General features: G+C 43.3%; 1 protein-coding gene and 1 pseudogene across 1 annotated transcript in view; one reads left to right on the forward strand and one right to left on the reverse strand.

Annotated features, from left to right (window-relative positions):
- FRMPD2 (FERM and PDZ domain containing 2) overlaps positions 1 to 7,466 on the reverse strand; it is a 102,143-nt gene extending 94,677 nt beyond the window's left edge. The window contains exon 1 of the mRNA XM_003801673.3: positions 7,317 to 7,466. Within this exon, the coding sequence (XP_003801721.2) occupies positions 7,317 to 7,341 (25 nt within the window). The 5' untranslated portion in view covers positions 7,342 to 7,466. The remainder of the gene's footprint in view (positions 1 to 7,316) is intronic.
- Positions 7,467 to 8,829: 1,363 nt separating this feature from the next.
- Positions 8,830 to 9,240, forward strand: LOC100966739 (annotated as a pseudogene).
- Positions 9,241 to 11,567: the final 2,327 nt, after the last annotated feature.

Here is an 11,567-nt window from a genome sequence, read left to right on the forward strand (position 1 = left end):
CTATTTTACTATAGGTAGGTAAGATGTAATCACTAGGGGAAACTGAGGAAGACAATAAGGGATTTTTCTACACTATCTTTGCAACTTCCTATCAACCTGTATTTGAAAATAAAATATAAAAGAAAATGTGCAACGGACTAGGAGAAACTACATACGATGCTTAAATGGTTACTATTTGCACATTAATTTGGAAAAAGCCAACAATTTTCATTAAAAGCTAAGAAATAACTAAGTGAACAAGATACAACTACTCAATACATATTTGAAAAGATTTGCTTCATTTCTAGTAAAATCAGGAAAGGCAAATTAAAATAGCAATGGGAATTGATCAGACAACTAAAAATATAAATAATGATGTTAGCAAGGTGGGGGCTGCAGATCACGCCTTTTCATAACCTCCATTAATATGGTAAATTAAATTGGTGTAGATGTTTTAGAGCAATCTATCAAAATTAAGAATATCTTCCCCAAGTTCCAGCAGTGCCAAATCTATATCCACTAAGGAACATTCCTAAGCACACAAGAGTCCGCATGCATGTGGTGTTACAGGTTGTGCTGGTATAAGGGTGACCAGCCTGCAAAGGGGCTCTGGGGCCAGAAGGCCTGGTAGGTGCCCCTTTCACAGAGAGTGTAAACTCCTCCCTTCCTGCAGTGATGGCTGAGGAATAATCTCCTGGTTGAGTAGAGTGAGGCAGGGAAAGGCTAGCAGTGGGTTTCCAAACTAATGCAGGTTGAAAAGTGACGCTCCTATTACAAACTCCATGAAATGAATGGTTTTTTAAATTTATTTTTATTTCATCTTATTTATTTTTGTGACAGAGTCTCACTCTGTCGCCCTGGGTAGAGTGCCATGGCGTCATAGCTCACAGCAACTCAAAGTCCTGAGCTCAGCCTCCTGAGTAACTGGGACCACAGGCACTGGCCACAACGCCTGGCTGGAATTCATGAGCTCAAGCGATCTACCTGCGTCAGCCTCCCAGTGTGCTAGGATTATAGGCTTGAGCCACTGTGACCAGCCTGAATGCTTTGTTTAAAATTTTTCCTCTAGAGGTAAAGCAATTTCTTCCAGCCAAATAAATCCATCCAGAGTACACTACTAAAAAATAGCAGTCAGGGAAGAGACAATCCTTAACTGTGTGTAACACAACTAACAGATCCAAGAGACCTCACTTTACCGCAGGCAGGCAGAAAACACGTGAGGAGAGCCACGGGGTCAGAGAGGGGAGGCATCTGGCCACATCCTGTTCTGGGTGGTTTTGGGGAGAGACTCCAGGCTCAAGCTCCTCCCGGGTTTCATTCAGCAGACACCCCCTCCTCAGTGCCTGTCCGGGGTGCTGCCAGCAGGGATGAGGCAGGAAGTTCAAACTGAAAGTGACTATTTCCATCTAAAGAATCAGGAAAAAGCCTTATGTGCCCAACACTAGTAGATAACCAAGAAGGTGGGAGTAAGAAAAATCATTAAAACGCTGCAATTTCATCATCAAGGAACATGGAAAACTGTCCACCGTTCCTGGAATCAAAGAGATGAGAATGGAAACCATCACGAGGCAGATTTTTCATCCAAGTTGGCCCCAACGATGAGATCTCGGTGCTCATGTGGCCTCAGTGAAACCACTCCTCTCGGAGACTAGAGGAGCGGCTAACAAGGAGAGCTGATGGACAGAGCAATGTGGCAACACACAGCAAGACCCACGGGATGTCCATCCCTCCTACCAAGTTCCTCTTCTGGGAATCCACACTAAGCACATATCTGAAAAGGCATGCGCTCAAAGGCGAATTGCCATGGCATGATATGTAACCATGAATAAGGGCAGTGCCAGATGTTGGTGGTCCTCAGGGTCCCTTCTGCCCTGCTCCTCTCCTCAAATCACGCAACATTCTGTAAAGTGACCAGCTGTCAGTCTGTCACCCACCTCCACAGCTGTGTCTCCAGCTCAGACTCCTCTTTGAGCTCCTGCCTGGTGTCCCCACCTGCCTTCTAGACCAACCTCCTTGGATGCTCAGAACTGAGTTTACCTTCCCTCTGACTGTTTTCTCTCTCAAAATTCTATCCAAATAAAAGGCATCACCGCTATCTACCCACTCAAGCTGAGCCTTGAGGCACCATTCTTGACTCCTTCCTGGCCCTCAGCTGCCTGTCCCTTTAGTCACCACATCTGAAATCCGTGCATTTCTGTTTGGCCCCACTGCCCCTGCCTGGTCTAAGCCACCAACACTCATCCCTGAATGGCCACTATACATCCTCCCAAAAGGTTTCCGCAGCGCAGTCCTGCTGTTGCCCATTCTCTGTCCTGCAGAGTCCTTTTCCTAAAACACAAATCTGATGGGCTCCTCCTCCATGTTCGGACCTTCAGTGGCTTCTCATCTTCCATAAGTTCAGTTCAGATCCTGAGCAAGGCTTATAGGACCTCCAGCCCACTCCCCAGACTCATCTCCGCTTCCCCTTGCTCTGTGGCCTTTTCCCAAGCCTTGGACGTGCCACGGCCCCCTCCTCTTGTCCTTCCCCAGCTGGGTGGGGCCTATGCCCACCTGGGGCTCCTCCTTCCCATGTGGATGAAGGACTAAGTAAATCAATGAATGAGGAAGTCAGAAGCTGCCTATACTCTGTGGACTAGCATCATGTGGAAATAAAGCTGAAATTCTAAGATGGCATTTTTTCCCAAATGTTCAGCACATTTCCTACCTAGCCAGGCACGATCTGACACCTCCTTAATCTCTGGAAGGGTAAATTCTGACAAATCAGCCTTGAAATCTGCCGTTGGACTGGCACCAGCCCACCGGGAACTGGTCCTTCTGCACCATCCTACACGTCTCCTCCTTGCTGTCCTTTGCTACCTACTCTGCTTTCAACAACACTGGGATATTAAAACTCAAGAAAATACACGAATAAAGAGGCTTATGGCCAAGACAAAAACAAACAAAAAATGGGACAGCAATTAGCAATGGAGCTGCCGATAACCAAAAGTGAAAAGAAGACCAAGCCTGGGAAGTAGGAGTTAGGCGGACAATTTAGGAAGAGACCTTCTGGGCAAGACTTTCCTCTGGGAGGAAAACAGCTAAAAATACTGACATCCCAAAGTCAGTAAAACTCAGAAGGGAAATGGGAACAACAACAAAAAAATGACTGAAAGAGCAGGCTTTAGGGTCAGAGCTGGGCTGACCCTATCTCACCTTGGGCAAGCTTTTTTTATTCTCTTTACTCATCTTTCCCATTAGTTACTATGTCTGGGACATGGTAGTCTCTCAGTAAATGCCAGCTGTTCATATTGCTAATGTTGAGTATATAGTGAGGGCAGGGGATAGGGGAAAGACAAACCAGCAAAACTAGGGTGTGAAAGCAGAAATGACTTCACCAGTGAGGCTGCAGGAGGCCTTGCCCTGGGCTGCACACCCCAGTCCTTGTCTCACAAAGCGGTCCTTCCCAGCAGCTGCAATGGCATCACCCGGGAGCTCACTAGAAATACAGATTCAGGCCCTATCAGGCCCCTATGTTTTAACAGGAGCATCAGGTGATTTATCTGCAACTGAGCATTTAGAGATGAGGCTGCCCTAGGTCCTATTGGCTTGTTGGCAAGAACCAGTTACAGTCAGGCAATGGCTATAGCCTGTTGAAATTTGGAGGTAGAAGTGCTTTGTTAGAAAACCAAGGAGACCCTTAACTGAGGCTGCCGGTCAGTGGTGTGGTGGAATTGGGTAACTACTCTTAGATCAGAGGGGAGGAATTTGGTGGAAGACTTATCAGGGGATGACCTAAGGCAGTACCAGCTGCCTATCAGGTGGGCTTGTGTGGCACTGAATGCCAAAAGCCATGAGTAAAAGGGCACTGCAAATTATGTAGTAGAGGGGTGACCACCAAGGTCTGAGAAAGTAGGAAAGTAGGACCGGGGAAGAACTGGTCTCTAAGACTATCTCCGTTCATGCTCCCATGCAGGCTATGTGCCCAACCCACACCTACCAAGAGCACCCCCATTGGTTCAGTGGGACCCTCTGAGCAGGTTCTCCCTTCCCCTCATAACTTCAAGTCCAAAGAGCGTGACTGGTGGACAGGCAGCATAGACATAGGGAGATCCAGGAGTCTCTCTAGGAAGGTTTGTATCACTTTCCACGTATCCCTTTAGGCTTAAACACAGCCTGCATTACTATTCAGTTTCTAGAAAGGCAAAGTAAACATTACTCTAAAACTGAAAGGATCCATGAAGATTAACTTACCAAAAATAAATCCCACTGGACTAGATACTTCTGTTCATCCAAGCAACATTTACTAAGCACCCATGTACTGGGCCTGGAGGTCTAGGTGCTGGGAATTCAAAGTCCAGGCCCCTGACCAGGGTATAAGTACCCCATCTGCAGCCACCTGAAGAAGTTCAGGCACTTCTCTTCATGCCTACAAATAGCCTCCATCCTTCTTTTTTCTGCTTTTGAGTTCATGGTCATCTTTTCCTAATGTTCTTTTCAAAGAGTACAACATTTTAGTGAGTGACAAATTTGTCTCTGGAGGAAAGCAAGTATTCTAAATAATTCCTTCCTTTGTGTCCCTCCACCCATCCCCTCTAATCACTTCCTCTTCACCATGTATTCTGCCTCTCTAAACCTCTCTTGCATCCTGTGACATGCTGAACAAGTCTCTGACTGTCCTGTGAGAGCCACTTATTAAATTTTTAAGAATTTTACAAACTGGTTGTTAAACAGAGACATTACAAAAAAATTAAATTATAGAAGCCTCTAATTAAATAAGTTATATTAACAGTATACTCAAAACTCACCATTCTTTAATTATTATATTTTACTGCATTTTATTGTGGTCTATGCTCTTGAACCTATTTAAATCAAATGCATTTCTATGATAGAAGGATCACATAATGATGCGCTAGCACACATCACCTCCAAGTTCTTGTTCGATGACATCACATTGGTAGCTTGTGATTGGCCATAGTATTTACACCACACAAATTTGGGCTTGGTTTGTTGGGGCTTTTTTATTATCTATGCTAAGAAAATGATGGAGAAAAGATTAATGCAGATTAAACCAGAAGTGTGTCGTGTCTGTAGTTATTACACTGTGAATAACATAAGAATTGAAAAAATATTCTTCCAGATTTAAAAGCTATTATCTGATTCAGCAGTCATTCTTGTCATTGACAAATGAGTCAAGTTAAGACAGTCACCTTCATTGTTTCACTTTCTCTTACTTGTCATTGCCAATGTAGTCAAAAATATCAACCAACATTCATGGTGGAACTACACGCGTTGGTCAATTGCAGACATAAGCTTATGCTTACCTAGGGTTCAAGAGTTCAGCAAAGATCAATGAGTTTATTCTGTGAGAATCAATGGGCAGTTTGGAATTTGCAATAGAGAGCAGTTTATATTTTATCACTTGTAAATTGTACAATTTATATCCTTTATGCAATCAAATTTATAATGAACTTTATGCATTGATGTAGATGTGTGTCTTTTTTTTTTTTTTTCCACAGTTCTGGCAGCACCCAGAGTCCTCTCTTCTCTGCATTCCCCCTATTATTTCAGGTTTCATTCCCTCCTATCCCATACGGAATTTCTAATACCTAAGTGCAATCATAGTGCACCCCTCATTAAATTACCAGTAGCTATAGCCAGGCATTGTGACAGGCACCTGTAGTCCCAGCTACTGGAGAGGCTGAGGCAAGAGAATCACCTAAGCCCAGGAGTTGGAGGTTGTGTGCCACAGCATTCTACCAAGGTCGATGAAGTGAGACTCTGTCTTTAAAAATAAAAAAATTACCAGTAGCTCAGGAATCCTTCTAAATGAAATCCAAGCCATCGAAGGCCTTCCTTGCTCCTCCCTGTTCACCTCTGCAGCCTCCTTTCTTATCAGATGCCCACATTCATGCTTCACTAAAATTAGGCCAACTGCCTGCTGTTCCCAGACTATTGCTTTACTTATTCATGCCTCTGGGTCTTTGCACATGCTTTTCTCTCTTTGGGATGCCTTTCCTCAACTACCTTCCCACCCCACCTCCTGCCAGTTCCCACAAGGCATTAAAACCAAGCTCGAGCATCACCTCTCCCAGAAGCCAGTGCTACCTCCATTTCAGCACTTGCCATCAGTGCAAGTTGTCACATAGGTCTGCCTTTCCAGGTCTCCCTATCTCAAACCAGAAGATCTTCTGGGCAGTGAGCAATGTCCTCACAACATCTAGCACTTGGCTTGACATCAGGCGATACCTAGTAAGTTCCTGTTAAGTTAGTAAGCTATTTAATTGATTTCAGCTATAGCCTACAGCAAAGCACAGGATTTAGCCAGGAGAAATATACACATCTCATCTCTGAATTCTTTTTTTTGACAGAGTCTTATTTTGTCACCCTCAGTATGCCAGGGCATCACAGCTCATAGCAACTTCAAACTCTTGGGCTCAAGTGATCCTCTTGCCTCAGTCTCCCAAGCAGCTAGGACTACAGGTGCCTGCCACAACAACCAGCCATTTTCAGAGATGGGGTCTCACAATCCAACTGCCTCAACCTCCCAGAATGCTAAGATTACAGACATGAGCCACCACTCATGGCCTATCTCTGAGTTCACGTGCTGCTTACCTACTGGGTACACTATTCAGGACTTGGGTATACTAAAAGCCCAGGCTTTACCACAATGCAATATATCCTTCTAACAAAACTCCACTTGCACTCCCTGTATCTATTGAAACTTAAAAGCAGTTGTTCAGACTGTTGGAACAGTTGCCTTTAAGTATACATATAAAACCAGGCGAATCATTGCCTTTAAAAAAAGCTTTCCATGGTTTTCTGGAAGTCAACAAGACATTGTCTTAAACCACTGATGTTCTTTAAGCAATCACTAGGATACTCATTTCTGAAAGGTAGTGACAGCCATCATTTACTGGGCTGCTCTTATGCTCTAAGCACGTGGTAGGTGCCTTGCACATGTCGCCCCATGTGTCCTCAACAATGCCATAACCCCTGTTTAATATCCCCACTTTACAGATAATGAAATTGAGCCTCAAGAAAGTTAAAATATTTGTTTTAATTTTCACAGATGCTGAATACCAAAGCAGTGATTCAAGCAAGGATTGATCTGATTCTAAACCCCCCACTTTCATTAATACAAATCATCCTTCGTTGCTTAAAAAACAAACACCATATGCATCAGGCCTAACCAATGGCCTGGAGTAAATAACACCCCAAATAATATTAATACAAAGGTTATTAATTCAAGGCCTATTTCAGCCACAGTATCCTTCCTCTCGATCCCCAGACCCAGTAAAAGGTTTGCCCTTTCCCCAGCCCGGATTTATAGGAGAAAAGTGAATGATGCCAAAAAGTACCTGTGTCCTTTGTCAAAGGCTGCATCTGAAAGCCTCCACGACCCCGTCTAGGAAGTCATCATGGAACAACTTCCCAACCATGAGCAGGGATCTCTTGCAAGCCTGTCTGCTAAGCTGCCACCAGAGCCGTTGCTGGTATCTTTGTTTACTGTTTGTCACTAAGCACTCGCTGCCCAGCAAGTGAGTCAACAAGGCCCCTTCCCTTTCCTGCCGCCAATCTCATTCCCTGGGCCTGTTGCAGTCTCTGGCCTGTTAGCAGCCGGCGTCCTCAAAGCCAGTGACCCGTGAGAGAGCCAGTGAGAGCTCAACTGGATTAGGTGCCACTGGAGGCAATGGGATTGCAGCTAAGCAGGGCTTTTACACTGATGTCTCTTTATCCTTTGGACCAATCAAAAGAAAAAGCCCTGCAAGGAACTGGGGGCCAGCCCCACAACCAAGGCTTAGTTTCATCAGCTCAGCCACCCTTCATGCCCTTTAACAGTATCAGACTTTGCAGGGGCACCCGATGGGACAGAGAACATGTAAGAGAGGAATGAGAAAAGGATGGCCTGGATCTGCCCGTGGGAAGTCAAGAGAATGTGACTGGGGACAGGGGAAGAGAAGTCCTCACACTCTGTGGTACTTGGTTCAGAAAGGAATCAGCGGAGGTGAGGAGAAGAAGAACAGCAAGAAACACATCACAGCTCTGTAAACGTGGGCTTGAAAGAGTAGATCTTTTTGAGCCCCTTAAACCAATAGCCCTGTCAAAACTGAGAAGCATTTCTTTAAAAAGAAAATATGAATTTTTCCTTGACTGAAAAATAAAATAATACAGTTCGATGGCCCCCAGTGCCGGTGAGGGCATGGTGAACGAGCACTCTCACAGGCCAGCAGTTGGGGGGCAGACCGGTGCAAACTCATTGCAGGGAACCTGGTAAGATTCATTAATTCATAAATGCACGTATCCTTTATAAATCTAACTGCCAGGAAGTAACTCCATGGAACATTCTTGCCAAAGTTCACCCACGCATCTAAAAAAGGATGGGCATTGCAGTACAAGTTTGTAATAGCAAAAAATGAAAAGCCACTAAAGCATGCATCTATTGTTATATAAATACATGTGCGGCTCACACATAGTGGAAAACCCACCACATAGCTGTGCAGAGGAAGGACGTAGATCCGTGTGAGCTGATGTTCACAACTGCCAAGAACATGCTTTTCAAAACAAAAGATTTAGAATAGCCCCATATGATTCTTTTTATTGCAAAAAGCTATATAAAAACCAGGTATGTATGTATTCTTTATCTGAAAGACATCACAAGAAACTTAGTAATGGTTGCTTTGGGGAGACTGTTTTGCATCATTAATTAGGGAAATTACTATTCATGTTGTTGTTTTTCCCCCTCCACCCTAGTGTTATACTGCTTTCAAAAAAATACCTAGAAAACAAGATGTTTTCCTCCTTCCCTGCCACTGCCGAGTATTGCAGAGGTGGAGGCCAGGGTGGATTCAGCTTCACCTGTAACCCACCGCCATGGCCAAGGAAGGCGTTGCTGTTGGAGCTGGAATGGACATCAACGCTGCTTTACAAGAGGCTCTGAAGACTGCCCTCGTCCATGACAGATGGCTTTGCGTGTAGAATCTGTGAAGTTGCCAAATCCTTGGATAAGCGCCAGCCCCATCTTGGTGTGCTTGCATCCAGCTGTGATGAGCCTGTGTATGTCAAGTTGCTGGACATCCTTTGTGCTGAACACAAGATCAACCTGATGAAGGTTGATGACAATAAGAAACTAGGCGAATGGGCAGGGCTTTGTAAAATTGGCAGAAAGGGGCAACTCCATAACAACCAACTGGTTGGTTGCAGTTGTGTAGTAGTTAAGAAATAGTATGGCAAAGAATCTCAGGCAAGGATGTCATTGAACAGTACTCCAAATGCAAGAAATGAACAAATAAAACTTTGGTTCATATCCCTTAAAAAATTAAAAAATAAATAAAAATTAAAAAACATATTTTACAAAACTTATCTTTTTCCTGCTTACAGCCACCTACGCTACCATTCCCTGCTAGCTAGCAAAGCATTTTACAGTACAGTATTTGCAGCCATCTCTTAATGTTTCTCCAGAATTTGTCTTTTCCTGAAACTTGATAAGATGCAGATTCCCAAGCACTACCCTGGACCTGCCGAAGCTAAATCTCTAGGGCAGAGCCAGAGTGTCTGCGTTTTTGCGAGGGCCCAGATAATTTTTATCCAGGAATTTTCTCAGGCCAATGAGGAACAATTGAAGAAATTGAGACCCAGAGGGAGAAGTGAACTCCTCCAGTCATGTAGCTACCCTCTAAGTGAATGAATGCTGGTCTGCTTGAAGTCACCATCACCTTCATCACTTCAGTCAGAAATATTAGCATTCATCAGTAATCCCCTTTTATGGTTGCTCTGCTAGCATTTCACTAAGTCCAATTAAAGCAAGAGAAAAAAATCCTAATTCAGCATTGAAAGTTTTGAGATTGTTTATTTTTAAAATGCCATTGCTTCACATTGTTTACATTTGTATAGAGTTCTTCAAAGTGACATATACAATCAAGTGGAATTTAATACTAAAGCCACTTGTTAGCTATGCCTTTGGTTTTCTAGAGTGGGAGAAAGTTGTTTAAACTGTTCAAAAACTCAATTAATTTTTTTCTATCCTTTAATCAACTTTTTCTTTCCTTTAAAAACTAATTGAATGTGTGTGTGTGTTATATTTATGAGGAATTGGCTCCTGTAATTGTGGAGACCACCAAGATGTGGCACAGGCTGCTGTTGGAAAGCTGGAGGTCCAGCAGTTCAGGGAATTGAGTTTCAGCCTAAGTCCAAAGGCCTCAAAAAGCTGATGGTATAAGTCTCAGTCAAAGGGCAAGAAAAGAAATGGCTCAAAAGTCAACCAGAGAGAGAGAGCAAATTGCCCCCAACTCTGCCTTTTATTTTATTCAGGCCCTCAACAAATTAGGTGAGACCCACCCACATTGGGAAGGACTATCTGCTTTACTCAGTCCACCAACTCAAAGGCTAATCTCATTGGGAAACACCCAGAATAATGTTTAATGAAGTAACCGGATATCCCATGACCCAGCCAAGTTCACTTATAAAATTTAGCTATCACAAATCTACCTCTTGTGCCACCCACATGCATGTCCTTAAAGCACATTTAATATCCAAATAAAGATAATAACAAGGGTATTATTTCACAAAACATGACACAACTATCCTGATACAACTAAAATACTTTGTACTCAGAAAAGGAGGTAAAATCCTTGAGTGATGTTTACTCTTCTCTTTGATAACAATAACTTAAATTCTATGATATTAAACTTAATGATACTTAATACTACAGTACAAATTTAACGTCTATCATGTTACATGACAAGAGAATAAGAGAGGAAAGAAAAAAAAGATATTTTATACACAGAAATATATTTATTTGGGGGCAGGGCACAATTATAAGAGAGACTTTACCTAACAAATGCAATCAGTGTAACCTAATTTTTTGTACCCTCAATGAATCCCAAACAACAAAATATAAGAAATATGTTTATAACAAAATAAGGAGGGACTACTCAACAATTATAGTCCTTATTTCTATAACTGGTCATGTGATTGCTGGTATTTTTAACTGTCTTTTTCCACTCGCCATTCTGTATTCCCTGTGTTTTCAGCAAGCACTTCAGCTGGTCATGGTTTTGTAGCTGGTGGAGTGGCCCAACTCTTCACTCTTGAAGTGCCTGAGCCATTAGTAGTCCTGCCTGAACTGGGCCATTATCATTTTGCATTTACCTTGGTTACAGGGCATGGTAATATTAAGAGATGGCATAGTGGATCTTCAGTATTCTGAATATGCTCTTTCTTATTCCATTGTGGAGTAGCAGCCTGTCTTACTCCATTTCATGTTGCTATAAAGGATTATCTCAGGCTAAATAATTTTTAAATAAAAGAGGTTTAAGTGGTTCACAGTTCTGTGGGCTATACAAGAAGCATGGCGGCAGCACCTGCATCTGGTGAGGACCTCAGGTTATTTCCACTCACGTTGAAAGGTGAAGGGCAGTTGGCAGGTGCAGAGATGACATGGTGAGAGAGGAGTTAAGGATGGGGGATAAGGTACGGGGCTCTTTTTAACAATCAATTCTGGTGAGAATGAATGGTGCCAGAACTCACTACTCCCTGCCCCATGAAGGGCATGAATCTATGCACAAGAGATCTGTGGATCCCAAACACTTCCCACTAGGCCCCACCTTCAA

This window comes from Otolemur garnettii, unplaced genomic scaffold (genome assembly GCF_000181295.1).
Source record: "Otolemur garnettii isolate 467f Iridium unplaced genomic scaffold, OtoGar3 scaffold00217, whole genome shotgun sequence".
Lineage (NCBI taxonomy): Eukaryota > Metazoa > Chordata > Mammalia > Primates > Galagidae > Otolemur > Otolemur garnettii.